The sequence below is a fragment of the Xiphias gladius genome, chromosome 5 (assembly GCF_016859285.1).
Source record: "Xiphias gladius isolate SHS-SW01 ecotype Sanya breed wild chromosome 5, ASM1685928v1, whole genome shotgun sequence".
NCBI classification, from domain to species: Eukaryota; Metazoa; Chordata; class Actinopteri; order Istiophoriformes; family Xiphiidae; genus Xiphias; species Xiphias gladius.
This window is the reverse complement of record NC_053404.1, coordinates 3,952,301-3,976,807: the sequence shown is the minus strand read 5'-3', so window position 1 is coordinate 3,976,807 and position 24,507 is coordinate 3,952,301. Positions and strand designations below refer to the sequence as shown.

General features: G+C 38.3%; 1 protein-coding gene across 4 annotated transcripts in view; it reads left to right on the top strand.

Annotated features, from left to right (window-relative positions):
* The window catches only part of slc12a7b (solute carrier family 12 member 7b), a 56,856-nt gene that overhangs the window by 19,667 nt on the left and 12,682 nt on the right, over positions 1–24,507 (top strand). For all 4 annotated transcript variants that reach the window (XM_040127296.1, XM_040127294.1, XM_040127298.1 and 1 more), the window contains exons 2-8: positions 14,846–14,940; positions 15,793–15,924; positions 18,480–18,626; positions 21,711–21,765; positions 22,213–22,343; positions 22,733–22,974; positions 23,251–23,462. In XM_040127296.1, coding sequence (XP_039983230.1) covers positions 14,846–14,940; positions 15,793–15,924; positions 18,480–18,626; positions 21,711–21,765; positions 22,213–22,343; positions 22,733–22,974; positions 23,251–23,462 — 1,014 coding nt within the window. The remainder of the gene's footprint in view (positions 1–14,845; positions 14,941–15,792; positions 15,925–18,479; positions 18,627–21,710; positions 21,766–22,212; positions 22,344–22,732; positions 22,975–23,250; positions 23,463–24,507) is intronic.

Sequence of the window (24,507 nt, the reverse complement as noted above, 5' to 3'; positions counted from 1 at the left end):
TCTTTTTGAATAAGGAATACCTAAAATATAATGTTGGTCAGGTCATAATTTGGTAGTATGATTCTGCCTCATTTTGGATAGGCCTTGAGGACACAGGCACAGACCTGGTTCTGGTCTCCATTTCCTCTAGGAGCACTTTGGAAACTCTTTTTTTTCTTTAGGTTATTTATACTGTAGCATTTGTCCAGCCTGACCCTGCAATGTTGCTCCACTCTGTGTTTTTACATTGGCCACATTACTTAGTTTTCCTTGTTCCATCTGCAACACAGCAACACAATCAAAAACTGTTGTTGATCGTCGGTACTTGCACCCTATACATGGGTCATGGATTCATTATTAAAATAAAATAATGAAAATAATGTTAGTTGAGACATGTAGGGAGTGAGTGAAGCAATGGGACATGACATAAAATGATGTATAAATCCCACAGAATATTTGGTTTATCAAGGCCAGCACTAAGAATTGAACATTTGTACCTGATAATTAATGAGCCTAATGGTTTAAAAGGAAAAACACATACATCCACAGCATGAAGTACCTCCCCCCTAAAGCCTTAAACATTTTCTAAACAATTAAGATGAAATGTAAACTTCACTGAGATTTGGCCAGACATGGCAGGTTGGGGAAACCAACGTAAGAACAGAGGTCCCACGCTCACATGCTGAAGACAGCTTTGAGGCTTGCCAAGATCACACATCAAATTATCATCAGAGGAGATGCCCAGCAACTGTCCAAACGTGGTTATTTTCATTCTTGCACACTGGATGCTTTAGACAGACATTCTTACCTTCTCTGACTGCTGCTTGCTATTTCCTGTTCAACGATCTCCCCCTCACCAGTTCCCTGCTCTAAATATGGTGTCTCTGATAAGCCCTCAACCAATAAGCACATACATTTCTGTGGCTTTTTCTGTGCTCTGTCTATCTATTCTTTCACTATCAGCTGTAGTTTGTGTGAGGTCCTCAGGGTTCACCCACAGTGACATCTTTACATAATGCTTAAGACAGAATAGAACCTGGTGTTTAGCCTTTTTATGTTCACCAGTGTGTTTGTAAGGTGTTCTACTCACGGAGCTCTTACTGTATGTTTGAGCTTTGGAACTTGTTAACTGGTAAACCATTTTTCATTACTTTAAATTATTCACATTGTGGATGTGACCCATATATTTCAGCAGACATGTTGTGACCTTGCTTTTCCAATCATAAGCAAACCAATAAACAAGATTAAAGTAGGGCTTTGGTAAAAGCCTGGTTAGAATCAGGCTACATTTAATAGCTATTTAAATGTTCCTGCTGTTGGATGTGGTCACCATCAATAGCTACTAGCAGTCTTACTCACTACAGGTAAGTATTAGTTATCAATGCTATTGATGTACCTACATTTCTATTATCAAATGCGAGGCGCTTTCAGGCATCACACAAACACGCACACACACCACACAAACACAGCAGTGGTTTTGGGCATTAAACAGCTGTTTAGAAGTGGTGCTGAGTATTCAGGAAGGAAGACAATAAATCTTCACTTACAAGGAAATTATTGTTTCTTTACTAATTGTTTACCAGCTCCATCATTTGGTGAGAAGCCCCGATATATGTAATGTGCAGAGTGCAGGCTATGATGATCTCATAATAGTTCAAAACATAGTCATGAAGCTGGAAAGCCATGTATTAACCAGATGCACGCTCTATGGTGGAAAATATAATTTCTGCTGAAGTATGTGTTTGACATTAAATCACTGTCAGCTTAGGAGTTACTGTTCTCGCAACTGACCTCTGACCTAAAATGTAGGTAAAATAAGACAGTTTCCATGTGCTGACCATTAGTAATCTAAAATCATCACTCAGCTGAGTTTCGGCATTTATGGCTGCACACGTTGTTTTAGTTCTCTAACTGGTTTGGCCTCCTAAAGAAAATTCTTTGGACAGTGTACAGTTATATTTCTTGAAATAAAATCTAAATAAAAAGCACTTTTTGGGGAGTTCTAAAATAGTGATCAGACATTCCTCTCTTCTTTTCTAAATACCTCCCTCATATCAAACAACAGACAACAATATCAAACCCATTCTCTGGGTTCTTAGAACCCTTCATATCCCTCTAAATTGCCTTGGCTACATTTAAGGTGGACACTGGGAAATATTGTAGAAGGGTTAGAGGTGGGTCTGGTGTGATTCAGGATGTAATCCAAGAATTCAGCTTGCCAACTATAGCTACAGTTCATAGTAAATCAAAAGGCTTGTATGTATGTGCACAGTTTCTTTCAAATTGTGAGATAGTGACACCATCTGGAGAAGGGTGGACTTACCTGCGTAAGGTCTCTCTCTCTCTCTCTCTCTCTCTCTCTCTCTCGCTCTCTCTCTCTCTCTGTGTCTCTGTGTCTCTCTCTCTCTCTCGCTCTCTCTCTCTGTGTCTCTCTCTCTCTCTCTGTCTCTCTCTCTCTCTCTGTCAATTTGATTCTGGCTTGGTTTGAGTGGATTTAACTTAATTTTAGGGAAGAAGGTTTGCCTGCTTGCGAGAAGTCAGATGATGTCATTGTGAATCTCACATGACAATGATTAATTTGCACTTTTGGTCAGAACAAAAGGGAAGGACTGGGTGAAATAACCAAATACTGTTTCACTGTATTTACTGGTGATAACATTTGATTTTACAATTTGAAGTACAGATGGATTTCTGCATATCTAGAATTACATTACTCTTGTATACTAGCAAATACATTTTCAGTGGTTTCTGTTCCATTGATAATTCTCACTATTTTTAATTAATATGTGCTGACTAAAAATGCTTTTAAAGTTCTTGATTGTGTGTGAAATCATAGCAGGGTACCTTGAATTGTCGTAGATTCGTTTCCACTTAATGTAACTTTGGATCGTGCCATTAACTAGCTATAGATATGCACCTGAACAGCAGACATAAAAAATGAAATGTTAGGAGCAGAATATACTGTTCTGTTCATTGCACTGGAGGTATAGATCAAACTGGCTAAAAAGCAAAGGCAAAGTACAAGTTTCAAGGAAAAAAGTTCCCAGGACTTCTGAGACATGCCAGCAACACACCAGTGTGTTTTGTCTGTGTTAAATTTGTCTGTATTAAATTCCGTTACAGTGTTTATCAATTAGTTTCCTCGATTCTTAATTGCATGGTGACAGTATGATATATAGTTGAATTTCACAGTTTTTTAGCCAAGTGGCAGTGGAGTGAGTGTTTTGAAAGCACATAATCTAAGCCAGCAATCAATAACGTAATATTTTTTTTTTCTCATCCGTCTCTCCCTTTTTTACTTCTGACACATATGTATATGTGTGTGTAAGTGTTTATATATAATAAACACATACACAACCTCAATTAAAATTGGATTTGGCTAGTTACATTTTAAAGTCACCACATTATCAAAAATCCATTCCTTGCCCTGTTTCCAAAGCATCTCGACACATAATTACTTGAACGTGGTTCTGATACGTTCTCACTCATCAGTCATTTAACTCATTTCAGAAAGATCAATTTTGTGATCACAATTCCCCTCATCGTAGCATGGGTGTTTTTTAATTTATCCAATAAGTCCTAAATGCTATATAGACACTATTACACAGTGACTGTGAAACCCTTGTCTCTCTGTCCTTTCTCTCCTGCCCATGCTGTCTGTTGCATAACTGAAAGTGTTGTTTACCTGAAGGGTTTAAAGGCTTAGGACATCATTAAGTGCAACACAGAGATACTTATGTGTGCATGCACACATACACACAAAGCACACGGCAGCCATCTGACATCAAACCAAGAGAAGCTTGATACTACTAAATCCTTCTTACTGTGTGATTTGATAGCCCCTCTTTAAGCTCTGCCTTGACGCATCTGTCAATTTAATGATGCTGGCAGCGGATGTTCAGTTTTGTCTTCAAATGTGTTTGTGACATTTGTGAAGTGAAGTAAGATGCAAGTTTTTCTTTCTTTCTTGCAGTCAAAACTCTGTGTACATAGCCCAGGGTAATGAGTCTACCAACAGACAATATTTTTCAGCCTGTTTTAGGTCACTCACCTGACTGATAGGCAGCCAGAGGAATGCTGCAGAAGTTGGGCGGCAATTTGTCTGTTGCTTTAAAGTCACATCTTCCTCAACCCTGGAGCCTCGACATAGCTTCTGTGTTTTATAAAAAGTTCAGGATTAGTTTAATCTGGTTAAGTGATTAGTGTCCACTTCACATGCTCTTAGAAGAACAGATTAATGGGCAGCCAATACAAAGGTAGGCAGCAGAATACTAGATTCATGAAGTATTTGGTGGAAAGGCTGGAGCAGAGCTTGATCTGCCATTATGCATACTGTTTGTGTAGCACATATATGGCTCTTTCTAGCTAACATCTAGCTCAGTCTCACTCAAATGAGCTCAGATTAGGGGTGCATGTACTGGTAATGATGAAGCTGATGCTTAAGAAGGGATTTTAATGCTTGGACAATTTTTAAAAGATGACAATTTTTTTATTTTTTGTTTTCGGATGATATTGAACAAAGGTTGTTTTACAAACAGAAATTAAACATAGGGTTAACCTGATGTTGTATTTCTTGCCATGTTAATCAAACCAAGAATGAGTATTTAAATGGTACTCAATTAATTTTAATAATAGGAGTTGTTAAAAATAACAATAAAGATAATATTCAAGAGTGTTTTAAAAACCAATTTGCCACGTATACAGTATATATATGTATTGTGTGTGTGTGTGTGTGTGTGTATGTCTCTCTCTCTCTCTCTCTCTCTCTCTCTTAAGTGAAGTTTACTATAAAGGTGTTAAAACAGCAGTCTGATAACATGAAAACTGTTCACATTAATATTCTAATAGCACAAATTGCATTGCGAGAATACATTTATTTTGTTTTAGTAACTCCCAGGTCTGTTGTCCTGTCTGCTCCCTGTACTTTGCTGATCAGTTGACCACCTTCCAGCTATGTCACCCTAGAGGTCAGTCAGGACGTCAGATTGTAAATGAAACTGCTCACTCATGTAGCATCTGCAGTTTAAAATAGTAAACAGTTATTGATTCAAAAGAATATACTGCACAGTTTTTACTTTGGATGGCAAGTGTGTGCCTTTGTCAGTGCTACAAGTTCACAAATGTGATTTCAGTGAAAAAGAAGTCAGTTTGTTTGACTTTTTTGACTTTGCTCAGTTTTTTTTTTAGCTTCACCTTGGTGTCTCATCTCTCCTGTTTCTCCTACATGTGGGTGTATCCATCCATCCTTCTCTCTCTACTGCTTTTTGCTTCCTCCGCTTTCTTTGCTCCACCCCCTTAGTGTGTATTTTCAAACATGTATGCGCTCAAGTGTTTCTGTGTCTGTAGAAGGGATCAGAAGCTCTGGGAGGTTGAGGGAAGGGAGGTGTGTGTGTGTGTGTGTGCGCGTGCAGGTCTGTTGGTGGGAGGGTGAGGGTGCTCTGTGATGCATGGCTGATGTCGCTGACATCGTCGTCACAGGGCACTTTTCACACACACACAAACACAAACACCCACAGACACTGTCACAGAAATAGCTGATCCTCGCATTATCTACACAGCACAGGCAGCATTCCTCACTTCTGCACCTCACTAGCTCTATACTTTGAACCCCCATTTCTGGAGCTCCCCAGGAACCACTACTAGGACCCAATCCCTTGCACCCCACTTTACAGCCCTGCTCCTCAGAATGGAGCATAGGGGAGGCTCTCGACGGAAGGGTAAGTTTTTCTTAACTAGAGCTGCTTCAGTTGCCCTTTACTAGCAAAACTATATTTGAGCTCATAAATTATGACTACATTGAGTACATTTGTTCAAGTATGTAATATTTATATTCTGTTTTGTAGCTTTTTCTTTTTTATAGTGCAGGTTTATAAGAATAGTTGTTTTATGGATGGGCTTTCTATAGCACACCTGCATTAGAGCTAGTTGTTTGTCTTGTGTAATGATTCTCCTCAAGATAAATTGTTCCATCCAAGAAAAAACTGCCTTAAAGGAGGCATGAGCATTGTTGTGTCCTTGTACTACATTTACTGTGAATTGTATAAGTGATGGAGAAGTATTATTCAGCAAAGGGCTCAGAGTCAGAAATCATGATATTTGCATGACTAGTGGTCCTATATGAAATAATGGACAAAGCCTGGCAAGGACTCTGCCAATTACAGTTTTGAAATTCATCCTAAAAATATATGCACTGATGGATTAGACTAAATTAAGACTTAGTTAGACTAAGTGCTTTTTTGTAATTGAGGCTTGTTAAATTTTAAACTGATAATTTTATTTTTTATTTTTATTTTTTGTTTTTTTACATTAATCTTGAGCTAAAGGAACTGATTTTGACTTGCAATGTCTAGAATCGCTATGTTTCCTCCAGCTCTATCTTTTTTTACCTCCCGCTTTCTTTTTTTGCTTGGTACAGCGAGCCATGGGCTAACCCTGGCAGTGTTAGGCAGCTTACAGTGTCGTCACAGTGTGCAGCTTAGTGGTTATAAATAGGATACATGGGCATTTATTACCACAGTCCAGAGGGGCTGAGTCTAACCATTAGCACATCCTGAACGTACCTGTACCTATTGGTGAATCTGATGGGGAAGTTGATGAAGTCTGACTTTAGCCCAAAATTCTCCACAGATTCTTTTAGCCACGGATGTGATCACAAACACAAAACACTGAAAAGAATTCAGCAAATAAATGTTGGCAGAAGAGGGTGGCATTCATCTTTCAGTAATGACAAATGACTAACTACTGTCCTGACTCATTATCTTCTATTGTGTAGTGGGCTGTGGCAGAATCAGGCAATCCCTCTCCCTTATGTAACATAAGTCACTGATGTAAAAGAATGCTCTTTATCTTAGATGTTGAAGCAGTCTACCATACACCAAAAGTCAGCATTCTCAAAACCATCCACACTCGTAACTTACAAAGTAAATTGCAATGGTGGTGAATTGTTTACTCTTGCATATATACCGTGTGTACCTATTTCAAGCAATTTTAGGTACTGACAAGTTGATTTGATTTAATTTCCTGACAATGCTCATAAAATTGTCCTGGCCAAAAGCTGTCGTCAGCAGCAGGTTCTTTCATTAATAATTGTTTATTAAGTATGTAATCGGTTAGAAGTAGAAATCTAAAATCTGCTTGAATCCAAGGCAACTGGTTTTAACTTTCTCTGGCAGTTTACATTGTTGTCATATTTTTCATCATACCAAGGTGATTTGCCACACTAGCTTTGGGAATTAGAGGGTTTATTTGATCATCTCATACATAGTATATAGAGACTGAGTGCAACGCGTCATACTCTGAAAACAGTTTCCGCCACAATATGCAACCAAGGGCTAAAACGCTAACAAAATGCTTGTAGCTAGCTAGAAACATTCGATTTCACTATGTCAAGGGATTATTTTAGCAGCCTATGCCTACCAGATAGGTTTTACAAACTCAATATTGTCAGATTACATCAGTGCCATTTCTCCTTACCTTGCTTTTCTTGGAGAAATTATACCACTGAATGGCCAGAGTTGAAATACTTTGATATTTACATCTATTTGATCAAATCACCAGGTAAGATCATCATTTAACATAACAAAGATTAAAACCAGGCCTCGCATAGCTTAGTTAGCTTCAACCTCAAAGTTATATATTAATTATCCAGGCACATACCATCAGTTTTATGAAAGTTATATCCCCCATATTATAAAAGATCTAATAAAAGCTTGGCATGAGAAGAGTATCCAGTGAAAGCTGATTGCTTGTTATTTGCCTCCCCTTTGTTAGGTAGCTACACTCATTTAACAATGAAAATTATTGTTCTTCGGATGCCCACGACTGTTTTGTTAATGTATGGGTGCAAGTTGTGTACCGTCATAAACCAGCCAACTCAGGCGGCACCTTCACGTAATACAAAGTCAATTGAGAGCGATGGATTGTTTTCCCCTCTAGTGTGGGCAGCATTTAATTGCACTCAATCTCTATACCCTGTGGCAATGTCACATTTTTCGGGGTCACCTATTGTGCTATAGCGCAGGGAGACTCCTCGCCATCTGCAGAAGTGAAACATTTGCACACATAAACAGCTCTCGCCATCAAAAACACCTGCATTCATTCATAAAGAATTACACAAGAGGTTTCACTCTTTTCTCTTTCTTCTTTTTTATTACACCCAGATCAGTGGGTTGATACGATTCCGTATTCAGTCTGGTTTAAACCCATTAAAGCTAAAAAAAAAAAAAAAAAAATGACAGAATTGCACAAATCAACAAATCATCTCAAAGAACAGATCATGTGTACCTTGGGCACCAGCAGGCTCAATATAATGATACAGTAAGTAGTTGCATACAAAGACATAGGTCAAATAAGGTCACACAAGGCAGTTTTAAGACACACATCCTGTTTACAGTACATTTACACTATTTGATAGAAACTTGGGCATCATAAGCATTCATCTGGAATTGTGATTTTGGCCACTTCACGAATGTGACTTTCTTGAACTCTCATTCTGTCTTCAGCAACTCCTGAGAGAATTATCTGGCTCATTGCCAGTTGTTTGACGCTGGGCAGGTAGTGTACATTTGATTTAGCAGAGCTTGTCTGCTGAAAATAGATGTCTGCCGCAGCTTGAAATGGGTTTCATAAGAGCGGTGACAGTAAACAATGCAATAAATTAGCAAACCATGAAAGCATTGTAGAGCTGCAGTGTTGGGTGATAATTCGGGATGGGTTCATTATGGCAAGCGACCTCTTGCTGATACAGCTCTTGTGGTTCTTTATATCTTTTGTGTGATAAATTATTTTTACATAATGATAATAATAATGGCTGGAGGTTTAGGCAGTTACACTGTTCAGCTTACCATTTGCAACGAAAGGATCAGATTTAATCTGGTCTATTCTTAGTTATTTGAAATAACCGCCGTCAAAATAGTAGATATTCTTAGTAAATAAAGCACTCAATCTAGGTTTATTTCTAGGTTTATATTATATTTAATTTTAGAGGCTATAGTTGGCTTTATTCAAACACTGTGTCCTAAAAATCAGGTTCATTGCTTCAGTGTGGTTTTAGGTTTGATGGGATTCAGCCTTTGCATTTGTTTGAATACTGACGTAAGCTTCCCTACAATGCCGCACCAGTTATTTATGTGCAAGTGTTCACATGACTCTACTATAAAAACATGCCATATCAGGGTACATACATTATAGTGCACATATAACAGAATCACTGGAAAAGTCTGATGAGATAAAGATCCGTTTCGCTGGAGGGATTGTTGTGCTTTGAAGACTGGACACCCATGATCAGTTTCATCATATGAGACACACATACGCCCCTAGCAACTTTTTTATATATATATATAAAAATCTCATTTGCTCCTTCTGAACGAGTTTGTTCAGCATTCTGGAACTGGCGGGACAAGAGCTGTTGTTAGGACTTTGGGCAAAGCAGGATGGGTAATAATGTCACAGAGCAGGCTTCCATCTTTGCAGTGTTTACTTAGTCAGTCATCATAACTGGGCTGGCTTTCTGGTGGGGTTGTAGAAATTATTTTGGCTCAGCATACTAACCTTTTCTCCCCCAAATTACAACCTAAAGGGAGGGCCATCTTAGTGCTGTTGATAGCCTAAACCAGACTACTAATCATTCACTTTTTTATTTGGTGATGCTGTAACACTATCCAAGTGGTTAAACCCGTGTTGTTCAGTTGAAGGTCAGTCTTCCTCCACCGTTTGTTGTGAAATAATGATAACATTTTGATGTTTTAAGTCCTTTTTAGTGAGAAACTGCCGTCCAACTGGATCTGATCATGTTTGGACATAAACATGAATATTCAGGAACCTGAGTATATTAGTTCAAGGTAAATGGCAACATGTATAATGTGCAAAGAGGCTAACATCTGTTAACTAGGCCAGAGTCTTGTCCCTGCAACTGTATAAATCTGGACCATGTCCCGCAGGACTTTTCACTACAGCGAACCAAAGGACACGTACACACATGTTGACATTTAAACACCAACAATCAGGATTTTATGTAGACAGACTGAAAGACATGGATAGATTGATCATCTACATCTTCCATTGCATTGCCCTGTTATTTGCTATGCTATTTTTTCGTTGCAATCTACAACAACATGTAGTGCAGAAACTGCAGTATTTGATATCTACTGGGTGGATTTGTGGCAGCTGGAACCTTTTGCCTAGTTTGGAATGGTGATGTGCAAGAGAAACTTGAGGTCACTAGAGGACATGGAGGTGGGATAAAATTTGCAACACATCAGCGACTTTAGGTATTTTTAGCTCAAAGGGGCATAAGATCAAAGCATTCACTCACTGTAAGTGTGTTAATATTGAATGACATTTTTATTCCACATTAGCCAAAAAAGAAAAACAGTTAGGATTCAGAGAAGCAAGTAGTGAAGCACAGAAAAATGTAAAATCATAATACCACTATTTTTCAGATGCCATTAATGCCCATAAAAAGTCTCAGTTTGTCACTGTATTTGCAACAGTTAGAAACTACTGCTATCTTTTCTATTTTTGCTGTGGCTTATAGTAAATGATCTTGTGTGTTCTTAAAAATAAGTGGGTATTCCCAGGTAGAAGTTGCCTCCCACTGTCTGTATATGTGTATATATCTGTGTGTGTGTGTGTGTGTGTGTGTGTGTGTGTGTGTGTGTGTGTGTGTGTGTGTGTGTGTGTGTGTGTGTGTGTGTGTGTGTGTGTGTGTGTTGACCTTGAGTTATTGTAAACAATTATCACTTCCTGTTTTATGTCTGAAACACCTTACATATGGACACATTCTAAAGGGGGAAATTTCACTTGATTTGGAAACAGTACTCCAGTTTTAGCCTGCTACCGGCCTCCAAAGTGGATTTAGCTAGTGCAATTTAAGACAATGATTACCTGTGGTGTAAGCAATGACCGACTCACCCTTGGCTGCATCCTGACAGTACCATGCAGAATGGTCGTTATCTTAAATTCATTTCTCGTTATCCCAGCTTATTATAACACTGTGCCGTAACCTAATATGTTTTGCTACCCCACTCAGACTGCGTTTTCAAGAGCCACACAGTACAAGGACATAGTGTCTTTCCCTGTGATTACCAGCACGCTAAGCTATGCTGCAAGCCTCTTATTCCCCCTGCAGCTGGATCAGACAGTAAAAGTTACCCATGAAATCCCCAATGCAGTCAGAGTTAACAACAGGCAGAGCTGTGGTTGGTTTGACTCAGCAATGTAAAGGGGTGGAAAATGAACCAAAAAAAAAAAAAGCCCCATATCTATAGTGTCATAAATGTCTTGGATTTTTAACAGCACATTTTCATGTGCCTGCATGACAGTTCTTGAGAGGCCCAGTCTCACTTTCACTGTTTAAAGCAGATTTTTAGGATGTTCACAACAGTTTCTTCCGCCACAGTCTACAGAGTAACATTTTTGTCAGCAGTGAGGATAAATACATGTTCTTTAGAGACTGTTTTAGAGCTAAAAGAATTATTCGATTATTGATTAGTTAATTGACAGAAAATGAACTGGTCTCTATGCTGATTGCCTTAATTTTTTTTTTTTTTTTTTTTTCCAAGCAGTTTTGCCCTACATTTATTTGTTTTATGTCATTGTTAACTGAATATCTTTGGTTTTGCACTGTTGGCAGGACAGAAAGAGATTTGAAGACATCACCTTGAGCTCCTGGAAATTATACCCAGGATTTTTCACTATTTTTGCCAGATTACAGACAAAACATTTAAGTGATTAGTCAAGAAAATTATTTGAAAATAAATCAATAATAAAACAAATCTTTAGTTGCAGCCCTAGACTGAAAAATAAACTCACCAGTATTGATTCAACATTGTTTAAGTAAAAATCAAAGAGCTGAAGAACGTGCACAGATAATTGGCATTGGTCACTTGGTTTAGTCAGAAGCCTTGTTAGACTTTTTGCCTATAAATACAGAAATGTACTGAGTGTCAGATAGGATTTGCAAAGAAGCTTGGACTTAACATTCCCTGAGGGTCTGGAAGGTTTTGAGTCAATAAAAGCAGTGGAATCTGTTATCAGTTCAATGGTTGTGGGCTATTTCTGCAAAAACTTGCTGAAGAATTGCTGCCTTTGTTGAGTCTACATGATATAGGTTTTCTATCCTCCATTATCCCAGTGTTAGGTTGTTGTGGGTGCTCTGGTGTGGACTTCATTGCTCCTCAGTCTGAGAGGTTTATAGTCACCAACCCTGTTTTGTCTCCTGTTGTATTTTTTCCTCTTTTATTGCTTTTGAACCTCATGTTTATTGTTTTACTGTTTGTCTTACTGGCTTTTATATATAATATTTTATTGTCTATAAAGCACAGTGTGACATTTTTGTTTGTGTGTTTGTTTTGCTAAGGCTTAGGCCAGCAGAGTTTTATTACCCGTGTTGCATGGCAGAACTGGGATCTACTTCAACTGCTGACACTTTTTGTCACTCCTTCTCATTCCAAGTCATAGCTTTAAGACAACAGCAGCCTGAAGGATATAGTGTTTTTTACTTTTTTTGTTTTTGTTTTGTTTTTAATCCTCAGAAAATCTGGTAATTCTCAATATGGGAAATAATGAGATGAAATAAATCATAAATCTGCGTATTATTTTTCTTCCTCTGCGTTTGCATCATGGTTATTTGTATGTGTGAGTACATTTGTGCTTTAAGTGCTGGAAACTTCACATGGTTATGTGAATGAAACTAAGGGAAGCTTCCATCATTCTTATGATGACATAAAGGGAAGCACAATCACTCAAACAGATCATCTTAGCTAACATAACATTTTGTCTGAAAATAAGATCCCTCGCGGTTTTATTCTTGGATTTGACTGCAGCATGTTGGGTATCTTAGCCCCTGCACTCTGACTTGTCTGTAAATTCAAACCATTTGCTCAGTGCATTGCTGTGTAGGTTGCTGGCCCCAGAAGCAGAGGCACAACGTGGTTCACAGTTTGGTGCTAGAATGTCCTCTCGGAAGACGGCTCGTTGCTGTGTGTGATATGGACTGACTGCCTGAGTTCTGTTGTGGTCGGCAAAGTGGAGATGCAGAGAAGATGTGTGTTTACTTCTCAAAATTACTATCAATATGGCATAACAGAACGTGTTTTGCTGAAACATAGGACTTTAAGAGTTGCGGCATCTATTGTCCTTTAAGCATAAAATGAAATCCAGTTGTATTCTGTTAAAGCATATTATCCATGTGTCCCCAAACATAACAAGTAAGTGAGTGTAAATTCTTGAAGGATTAGGTTAGATGACTATGCAAAATTACATCTGTAAAACCCTCATTTTGCTTTGCCAAAAAGTTATGTCTTCCAAGCAAAATACATTCAATCATTTTTATTGTGTAAATTTTTAGTTACTTCAATGGCATGCAAATGAGTTAAATTAGTCTTAAAAATCATCTGTATTTTTTCAGACCCACTTGATTTTGTACTGTTGTTGCTGTGTCATGCTCAAATTTTGCCTTCTCATTTGCATTATTTTTCTCGACATGCTGTGTGATTGTCTTTGAGATCACTCTTCCACAACCACCACATTGCTAGCTGTTCTGCCAACAGGCAATACCTATTTTTTTTATTCTGCAGTTGTGAGAGGAAAATTGCATTAAGCACAAAGGTTTATCATTTATTCTTTTTGTGTCTGTTTTTGCCACTCTGTATGCCTGTGTAACTGTCTCTAAAAATACCGCACGCTGGCTGTGCATACATTCTTAGCCCATTCATGGAAAGGGGTTCCCAGAGTCGGATATTGTCCTAGTGACCTGATGCTTGAAATCTTTTCTTAGGGCGAAGTAGCCCTAAAGGCTGCTGTCAATGTCCACCTTAACTCTTATTAAGGCTTGGCAATTGGCCATTGGATGATTATCTTATGTAAGCAGCAGGTGGCCAATCATGTGTAATTTTGTCTTTGCTGGAATACTATAAATGCTGAAATCTGTTGACCTTTTGGAGAGGCATATCTAACTTCTGACCCCTGTGAGGTATTTTCTCCTGTTTATATATATATTGCAATATATGTATTTATTCTTCAACCCGTCAGTGCTTTTCGCATTATTTCCAGAGTGATAAGTCTTTAATAACGTAATTTCTGCCACACAATTCTAATAGGTTTGACAATTTAGTTATAGCACATTAACTTCTCATTGTCAAATTGTTCAAATAATCTGCAGCTTCATTTGCTGGATAATGTACAAGTTTTAATGGCACAGTTGGTTGTTCCTATGTTTCTATTTAAATGTGCCGTGTGTACATTTTAATGATTATTTTGATGAAGTCCAAAACATGGCTTCCTTTTGTTGCTGTCCTCCACAGTGCTTCAAGTGAACAATGGATCATGTTGTTTAATTTATTTATCAAGTGGGTTATAAGCCTACGAAATGTATGTTTAGTATAATCTGAATAATCATAAAATAATTTAGTAAGTTTTTATTCATTTGCCAAAAAGCCTAATTTTGTTTCTCTGTGTGTGTGTGTGTGTGTGTGTGTGTGTGTGTGTGTGTGTGTGTGTGTGTGTGTGTGTGTGTGTGTGTGTCTTCTTAGCTCAGTCACAGAGTGAAAGTCTATTTACCTTTTTTAGTTTAGATGTAATTTCTTAATGTACATTATGAGAAGTGCACATTATGGTCTGGATAATTAAAACTTTGAATAAAATTTAAAAAGTTAAAAAAATATGAAACTCAGACGCACATGAGGCAGAGACTCCAAATGGTTTTGAGGCATTTAGTCTCTAAAAATGAAAATACTTTCAACAAAATAAAGTTTGGAATTCTTAGAAGTTACTTGCCAGCGGCCACCCATATTTTGCTTTGGTTAAATAACATGTTAAACCTACACTGCATTTCTTCCAAAGAAACAACTGTATTGTGGTTCCACAGGTGATGGTGTTCCAAAAGAAAACAGTCCCTTTATCAACAACATAGACAATGACAAAGGCAACAGCTATGATGGCACCAACATGGCTCTGTTTGAGGTAAGTGTCCAACAGTTTTCATCTTCAACTTGATATAGCCCATTTACACAGTGCAGCGGGATGTTATACTGAACAAGGAAACATAGCAGTCTGATTTATTTTTGCAAGATGTTGTAAACCATGATGAGAAACCCCAAACTGTGGTGTAGAAGCTGCAAACAACGTCAATACCCTTTTTTAAGTTCGCATTCACTGCAAGAACTCCATCTACTGTTTAAATTAGATCTAGCCTATGAAGTTCAAACCATTCATTAATGCACAGTATGCTAAAGCACCAGGGTAAGTTGTGTTGAACTAAATAAATAGTACATAATGAGGTGAAAGCATCAATCTTCTCTTAGTTCAAAAATGCATCAGGCAAACAGTTTATTCGCCATGAAAGCCAGTGCATTCCTTTTAAGTTCATTCGGCTGACCCTTTGCCAGGTGCTTTTCTCTGCCATTTGGCAGACCTTTCCACTCTGTGGTCACTGGCCCTTGTATAGAATCAATTGGGCTTCTGTTTTCACCACTCTGCATGCAGCTGATCCAGCCATGCTATTCTAAGATGCTTTGAACAGTTAGCAAACTAAATATTGCACTTTTCATTTTGATACTGGAAGAGTTTGCCCTTCTAAGAATGTGGTAACTAACCACCTGAAGGCCAAATTAAAGCTAAATAAAGTATTATCAAAAATCTAATATTATTTTACTCGGTGATGTATACATTTTGTTACTATAACAATGGAATAAAGGAAGCCTGAGTGACGTTTATAAAAAAAAAAAAAAAAAAAAAAAAAAAAATACACCAGAAAAATAAAGTGTCTGATGCCACTGTGGTTCAGCATATTAAAAAATCATTTCTGTACTGCAGGAGGAGATGGACAGCAACCCCATGGTGTCATCTCTCCTCAATAAACTGGCAAACTACACCAATCTCACCCAGGGGGCCCAGGAACATGAGGAAGCTGACGATGATGAGGGGCCCAAGAAGAAAGCTGTTAAGGTACAGTGTAAAGAGCCTTGTTTCATATGATGTGTGTATCACAGCTTTAAATGGGACCTATTATGCTCATTTCCAGCTCTGTATTTTTATTCTGGGAGTTCACTAGAGTAGGTGTGCGTGAATTACAGTTCAAAAAAAGTCTGTATTTATCTCAAACTGCCTGTTATGCAGCCCCTCAGTTGAGCCTCTGACTGAAACAAGCAATTTTAGCTCAAGCCTCCTTAAAAGCTCACTTTCTTCTGACTGGCTGAATATCCATGAGCCTCCTGCGGGGCAGCACACCCCGCACTTATGAGCACTGTCTCATTCTCTTATCGGTCTGTAGGTTCTGAAAGCAAGCTTTAAAACTAAGTAACCAGTAACTTAAACTAAGTAGTATCAGAGCGTAATTGATTCGAAAAGGCTACTTCTCAAATCCATCTGTACATGTTCGAGCCCAAATCCTATCTGGAATATGAGTGGACAGCACAAACATCCGCAGCAACAAAGATTACAGCAGGACGTCTCTGTTCAGTAACTATTATGTCCATTACTTTGGAAAACCTAGTGTTGGAAACCTAGTGTTCAGAGCAGTCTGATGCCTGAGCTTTTGTCTTACAGGGATAACTTTTACATACATTTACCTCAGTATTTGAAACTTTGGCCACGTTTAATATGGACATCCGACACTGTAACATTGGGTGTGTGTGTGTGGGTGTAGGTGTGTGTGTTTGTTTGTGTGTGACAGAAAGCAATAAAAAGCATAATAGTTCCCCTTTAAGGTTGGTGTTATCTTCATGCATCAAACTTACTGTGGATACTGTACAGTAGGATATTATCAGTTGCTCTTTTGGACCTTTTCAACTATCACTACATATCAGGGTCTTTGAGCAATGAAGCCCTGCTGTTTGTGTTACTGGGGGTATGCAAACTAACCATCTTGTGTCTGCACCCTTTATGCTTTCAGTGAAACTTATCAGTGTTTGACAAAAAATCAAAAGGTCAAACCACTGTAGAGACAGCAATATTAAAATGTTATTACATGTTTTATTTTTGTTTTTTTTTCACTTTGAAATGTTGTTGCTTTTTCCTGTTTACAGGAAGCGTACAATAAATATTCATGCAGTCACTTCCTCATACAAAAAGATTCAGTTTTGCAAGTTAACTCTTGCAACTGAGTTATTACAAATCCAGTAAATAAGCCTGTATTCCTTTAACAACCCTTTTTGTGCTTGAAAGTACAAACTGAGTAATTGGAGCTTAAGTCAGTTTTATCTAGAAACAATGCTTATATTACCTGTGTACAAATGGAATCTGTACTTCTAAAACAACAAGCTTCCTTCACTGCAAAAGTACTTACTTTAAAGGCAATAATTTTCTATAGAGCACAGCACGGTATGTTTTACAAAATACATGTATGACCTGCTGACCCTGTTGGTTGGATCAGAGGACAGGGGTAAAAGTTCATAACAGAGATGAAGTAAGAATTATAACACTGGCGGTCCAGCATCTGCAATTTCCTATTTATCAGTCAACACGTCAAGTTTTTTGTGTTTCCAATGTCCCACAGACTATTTCTGCTGTCTTTCCTCGAGGGTCTTTGGAAACTCGTGTTTCGGTTTTTCTTAGAAAAACAAAATTAAAAGTAGCCACAGTGCTACCGTGCAGCACTTAGATGCTTTTGTAACCACAGTTTCAGTTGCATGCCAGTTGCCCCATCATGTCCCCTGAATGGAGACAGGCCTCAGGTGCCTCCCATTGGCTTGCAGGAAACTCTTGGTAAAGAAATAAGTGGGTGAAGCTGACATCATGCCCCCCCCCCCCCTTTGTCTGAACTATAGGGACTAGTGCTGTACATTTGGAGATAAATGGCTGTAAAGGTAGCTGCTCGTCCATCCAAGGTGATCAATTTGACTTTTTTTTTTTTTTTTTTTTTGTTGTCTGTCAGAAAAGCTTAATATATTCCTGTTGCCTGTGCCTGTTTACATGCTGTTGCGAAACTAAAGTTTCTTGCAAGGAATGATGTCTTTTGGGGTAGAAGGATTGAAGGATTTTTCAACAACTTTTGTTACCGGTTTACTGGATGGTGTAGAATGGTTGATATAAATGATGCCCTTTGTCACTGAGATGTAGGCCTTACATCCGTTTCTAATGTTAGCTCATTTTTATCAAACATGTTTTGAAGCGTGATCTTCTCATTGATAATAGCAGCAGCTTTTGCTTTGCAAACAGTTTCCCTGTGCATTTATGATGAAGCCCTATCAAAAAGATGGTTAGAACAAGAGTTTGCCGGGGTAAAACCACAGCTTCTAAGTCATTATTAAGCATGGGGAATGTAATCAGGAACTTCACCACTTCCTCTGATAAAAATACTGATATTGTGTATGCATGTAGATCAGCTAAATTATTAGCTGCTTTATATTTTGTGATTATTTATTTAATCCTAAATAACAGCAAAAATGAACCTGTATAGTCATGTTTTATCCATGCACTACTACACATGCATTAACACACATTAATTATCTTTTCTCTCCCATCTCATCCCCTCCACCCACTCCCCCTGTCCCCCACTATAGAGCCCACAGATGGGGACCTTCATGGGTGTCTACCTACCCTGCCTCCAGAATATTCTCGGGGTCATCCTGTTTCTGCGCCTTACCTGGATTGTCGGCACTTCCGGCATCTTGGAGTCCCTGGCTATCGTTGGCTTGTGCTGTTCTTGCGTGAGTACTCATCAATTGTGACCAGCGTGACTCAACATTTTATCCATCTTAGCTTTAAAGTGGAAATTAAAGGAAGGTTTAACAATGTGTGCCAGTCCTTTACTATTCCACAAACTAAAAGGAGCTGGTCTGAATCTTTACATGGATATTATTTGTCCTTTATCAAGAGCTTTAGAGTTCAAGTCAGTAGAGCAATGACGTGCAAGATTATGTAAGAGTGAACTTAATGTACATACCCAGCCCTTTAGTGCATTGTGAATACATTAGCACATGAGAGTGGAACATGTCTGTGTGCTTGACTTTTTTTGTTGACACTGGGGGCAGAAGCTACTTCAACTTATTATGACAGATGGATGCAAATGTCGGATTGACAGCAGTAATGAATGACCGGGAAGTTGAATCCAGCCTCCTATATTTAGCCACTGTGACTCTCCATTTCCCATACACTCCTAGTTTCTAATGGTGCCCGGCAGCTTGATGTGTAATCGCTCCATCTGCAGAGTGTCAGAAACATAGCAACGTGCACACCCACGCAGCGGCTAGATTTGTCAATCGCACAGCAGACAAGGGATTACCTCATCTTAATCAGGGAAAGTACAAACAAAAACCTTTCAGTACTATCTCAGATGAACGCTTTTTGCCTCATGATAGAATGCTCTTGGAGCATAACATTATCCGTTTCACTTACAATATGGCCAAGACTGACAAAGTGACCACATTCCAGACTATGCAAAATCAAGAATTAAACCTGAAATGTATTTCCTACTGAAAGAACTGAAAGAAACAATTGATGGCATGAATCCCAGACATTCATTTATATTTTTGCTTTTTAAAATTACCAGTTTTTAAATATGCATTGTATATGATCAGAATAAAAATGTAAACCAGTACACTGTCTGTAATGCTATGAATTAATATCAGATTTCACAGCTACATGAACTGTTTGCTTAGATGGAAAGATGGAAACTCCATTTCATATATTACAATCTAGCTAAAATGCGTTAGCAGGGTTTACCCTCCACTGCATCACAGCTGTTACATAATAAGAGAGAAAAGCTTAGTCAAACAGATTAATGTTCACTTTCACTGCCCTGACCTCGTTTCACTCTGCACTGATGGTACCACATCAGCCACCTGCTTATACTGTGGGTCATATTTTGTGCGCTCTAGACCCAACACCAGAAAATGTCTAAAAATAACCTAAAGGGAATTTATTCAACTTTATTTTAGAGCGTTTATGGTTTATTCTGTAAAGTACAAAGCAGTATACTGTATTTTCTCTTTTCATATTCTCTCATGATCCACCACGCATTGAGTAATTTTCCTACATTTACTGTTTACGCATAGAAAGCTGTTGCAAACAGTTGCTGGCTTGGTCTGAAATCCTTCCTTTGTTCACTCATTCACTACTCCCTATATAAGAGTTTACTAAATAGTGAGCAGTGAATTACGATTTGGGATTGTTAGCAGAAAGTAGTTTACATGCCATGGACATTTACTTTTTTTATTCCAGTGTGGAATTTTTGGGGCACACTAAATATAGTTCACTATACTGTAAATAGGTAGTGATTTGGACACAGTCTCTTTCTTTTTTGCAACCCAAAGAGCTACAAATGGAGAGACGTGTTCATTTGTATTTCAAAATGAAAACAAAGAGGCTCAGTCAGTCAGAAATGCTCAAATGAGACCAGGTGTCACGTTAACATTGAGAGTATAAACACACAGATTTAAGAAAACACACACACAGTGACTTCCTCTTTCATTGGCACAATACACAGCACAGTACACAGAACATTTTCGATCATGTCATGTTAGTCTGCTCTTTGGGCTTTTTATTGCCCAACAACATGTGTACAGTAGGTGCATTGTGTTTATAGGGAACTGGCAGCACCTGTTTTTTTTTTTTTCTAAAATCTGTCCTCATCAGCACTATATTCACTGTGTAAACACAAAAATACAAATTTGGTTTAAATGAATAGAGAGAGGAATTGTATGATCATAATTTGATTTAAAAATTGATATGATTCTCGATCAGTGCTACCAGTTTATTGTTCAGTTTTTTTTGTTTTTTTGTGTAGAAGACTGCGTTGTTGCCTCTTATATATTTTTTAAATTATTGCAGTTACCTTACTATTCCTTACTCTTTTTTTAAATTATATCACTATACTGTAATGTTTATAATGTGATATATGACATCATGATACCAGGGATTTTTTTTTTTGCTGTAAATGCTTTGATTGATTTGCGGTCACGTCCAAGCTGCCATTTACAGTAGCTACTTAGGGTTTCATTTGAAGCAGGAAGTAAAACTGTCCGGTAATTGGCTTTAATCCAGCTTGTCTGCCACGTTAAACTTTACACCCAGCAAAGAGCACAAGGTTTATCTGGGATGTCTCCTTGTCCCTGCTCCCCTCTTCCACTTCCTCCTCTTTACTTTGTCCTCTGTTCTTTCACCTTCATGCTTTTTTCTCACCCTCTTTCGTTCAACCCTCAAGTTTGAACTTTTATGTCCTTCTCTTTTATGTCCTTTTCTTTTCTTTGTACTTCTTATCTTGTGATTCCTTGCCCTTCTCTCTGCCCTGTCCTTTCTCTTATCCGGCAGCACTGTTAGGTAACAGGCTGATGTAAATATCCGCAGCCACAATGACTGATTTCACGGAAGAGCTTCTATCCATTACCAATCCGAAAGATTTAGAGCATAAGCCCCTAAGTATTTTAACAGGCTAAATGCTAGATTGACCCTCCTTCAGGATCCTAATTCATGGAAATAAAGAATTTTTAGGTGGGTAAGGAGGCTTGTGTTAATTGTCAGTTCCGTTCCGCTCTTTATTGTCCCATAACTGTTTTTGTCATTCTTGGGTTTGAATGGGTGATAATGACGTCGCAAAAAACCAATAAAAAATACCTGTAAGGAATAAAAAATGAACTTACATTCAATACTGACCATAGAAACAACTCACATTTCAAAGGAATATCATTGAATCTCCTAAACCGTATCTATTGATCACAAGAGTATGAGTTAAGGGCTTTAGCTTTGGGAGTTTTAAACTGATGTTTTCGTTCCATACTTCCCTCTCTCCACAGACCATGCTGACAGCCATATCCATGAGTGCAATCGCTACTAATGGCGTCGTTCCAGGTGGGATGCTTTGGTGCTTAGACGTACACTGACTTTAACCAGGAATGTGTTATGAACAGAGAAGAAAAATGATGCAATAAGATGTTGATTTGTCTTAGCATTCTTTTTGTTTTAGTTTTTTGTGAGGATAAAATTAATGAAATAATAATATTGGCTGTGCTTTAGCTTCAGCCAGAGTCTTACCATTTGATTGATTGCTGATAAAAATACATTTCCCAGCTTTAAATACTGGTATCACATAGAATCCTCATTTTCCAACCCTGTTTGTTGGTACTATGTTAATTGATAACAACCGTTGTTATATAAGGATTTCAGCAATGTAGAAAATTTTTACGTGTCAGGGTTTGACCAAAACATTAAAAACAATGTTGTGTGTATGTATAACAAAAACCACATCCTTTCTCTCATAAAACTCATTCCCACTGTTTTTTTTCCCCTCCCCCCCAGCTGGAGGTTCCTACTATATGATTTCCAGATCTCTTGGCCCAGAGTTTGGGGGAGCCGTAGGCCTCTGTTTCTACTTGGGGACAACTTTTGCTGGCTCCATGTACATCCTGGGTACTATAGAGATTCTTCTGGTAAGTGAACCCTGTTTGTGCTTGGATTACCTCTATATAGGGGTTACCCTCTGCCTCAACTTACAATGCAGTAAGGTTGTCATTTCTTCTCACCCACCACTGTTCATGCTATTTACCCAGACTCACATTGTCACTGAGGCAAAAAAATTAAGGAAACTAAATAATAACTCGTATTTTGCCCGACTTTTTTGTAATTTGTTTTTTAAATGTATTGCCACAATGCGAACATTTTCTTTAAATGCAGCAGTAAAACGATTGTAAACAAAGCTTAACTAATATGAACAGGATTATATTCTTGTTTCTGTCTTCTTACTGAAGGTGACAAATGTGTATTTTTTTTGCCGCCTTCTCTTATGCTTTTTTTTCTCATCTGTCCCCTGGAATTTCAGACCTACATCGTGCCTAAAGCAGCCATCTTTGTGGCAGAGAAAAAGGAGGATGAGGTGGAGGCCCTGCTGAATAATATGCGTGTTTATGGCACATGCTGCCTAGCACTGATGGCTGTGGTCGTCTTTGTCGGGGTTAAATATGTCAACAAGCTAGCTTTAGTCTTCCTGGCCTGTGTCATTCTCTCCATCCTCGCCATCTATGCTGGAGTCATTAAGACCGTCTTTGAGCCACCAGACTTTCCGTGAGTCCAGTTTACAGTATATATCCATCAGTTTATTTCAGTGTTGTATTGAACCATATTGTGCCATGATAGCATCAGACTAGCTTTGTCAGCCAGACATGGTGGCTCATGAAGATAGCATATTAGCACCGAGTCGTATTTTCATCAGTTTAAATTGTTTTCAAACCACAAATGGTGTGGTATTTTAGGTTTATTAAATAGCAACTGCAACACTTTAAACACTAAGTAGTGTCTCATTTGAAGATTTCCTTCTGTTATCTGTTTTCCTCCACACAGTGTTTGCATGTTGGGAAATCGCACTCTGAAGAACCGCAACTTTGACAAGTGCCTTAAGACAGAGGTTATAGACAACGTGACAGTCACTACCAAGCTGTGGAAGCTGTTCTGTGACGGGCCTGAGCTCAATGCCACCTGCAATGATTATTTTTTATACAACAATGTTACGGTGGTGCAGGGCATCCCCGGGCTGACGAGCGGAGTCATTTCAGGTTGGAACAAAGTGTTGCCTCTGCAAGGTTTGGTATCAGTGTGCAAATTCAGTGGGAATGAAAAAATGCCTCCCCGACCTATTTCCCATGAAATATTCAGTTATCGAGGTTCAAGCTAAAACATGCAGATATCTACACTATTTTAAGTGTGTTCCAATTCAGTTCAACTATGCTTTATTGCCAAGAATTTACTTTTTTTCTCTTAACCTCATCCAGGTAGCCTACTGAACCTGGCAGAATGAAATTTCAAATTGCAACAAAAGATAACTGAACAAGCTTGGAAAATATTTGTTAAATACTGACCTCTGATTGGGAATTTACACGATCAAAGATTGCAATATTTTATGAAAGACAGTGCAAACTCAGAATATTCCTCCTGTTTGCCATGACAAACTAGTTTTACTTCGAACCATCAAAGCAAATGCATTCCTGTCATATTTCTAGTGAAGCAACTGGGATGCGTCTGCAGGCGCTACTCCCTCTGCTTTCTCCCATCTCCATTTGCTTCAATTTTTTTTTTTTCCTTTTGCTTCTATCTAGTCTCCCTCAAATAACTTATCCTTAACCATATTTTTATTGTCTTTCTCAGAAAAATATTTCCTCCCCTTTTGATTCTGACAGGTTCTAATGTTTTTGTGTTTGGAAGTCTCTGGACAGATGACATCAGCTGTAATTTGCGTCCCAGGACCATCTTTCCTGTTTTTAATTACCAATATTCTCTTAGCACAAGCCATACATTTGCTGTTTTACTTAGCTCCAATGTTTGTACTTAAGGATTAGGATGTTAACTTCTCTCTAATATTATGATTTGTCCGGCCAGAGGGTGAATTATACAGTTTTTGACAATACTGTTTCACAATACTGGTGTTTCCAGACTCATGGCCAGCTTACTCCCTTTGACTGATTAGTTGAGTGGTTATTTCTTGATCTTTCAGTCTCTCTAAAGACAGCACATTATGTTGTCATTTGGGTGAATTACAAACTGCTTGACAGCACTCCTTTGTACAGTTTGTGGCGTATGCTGTTTGCAGTCTAATTGCTCTGT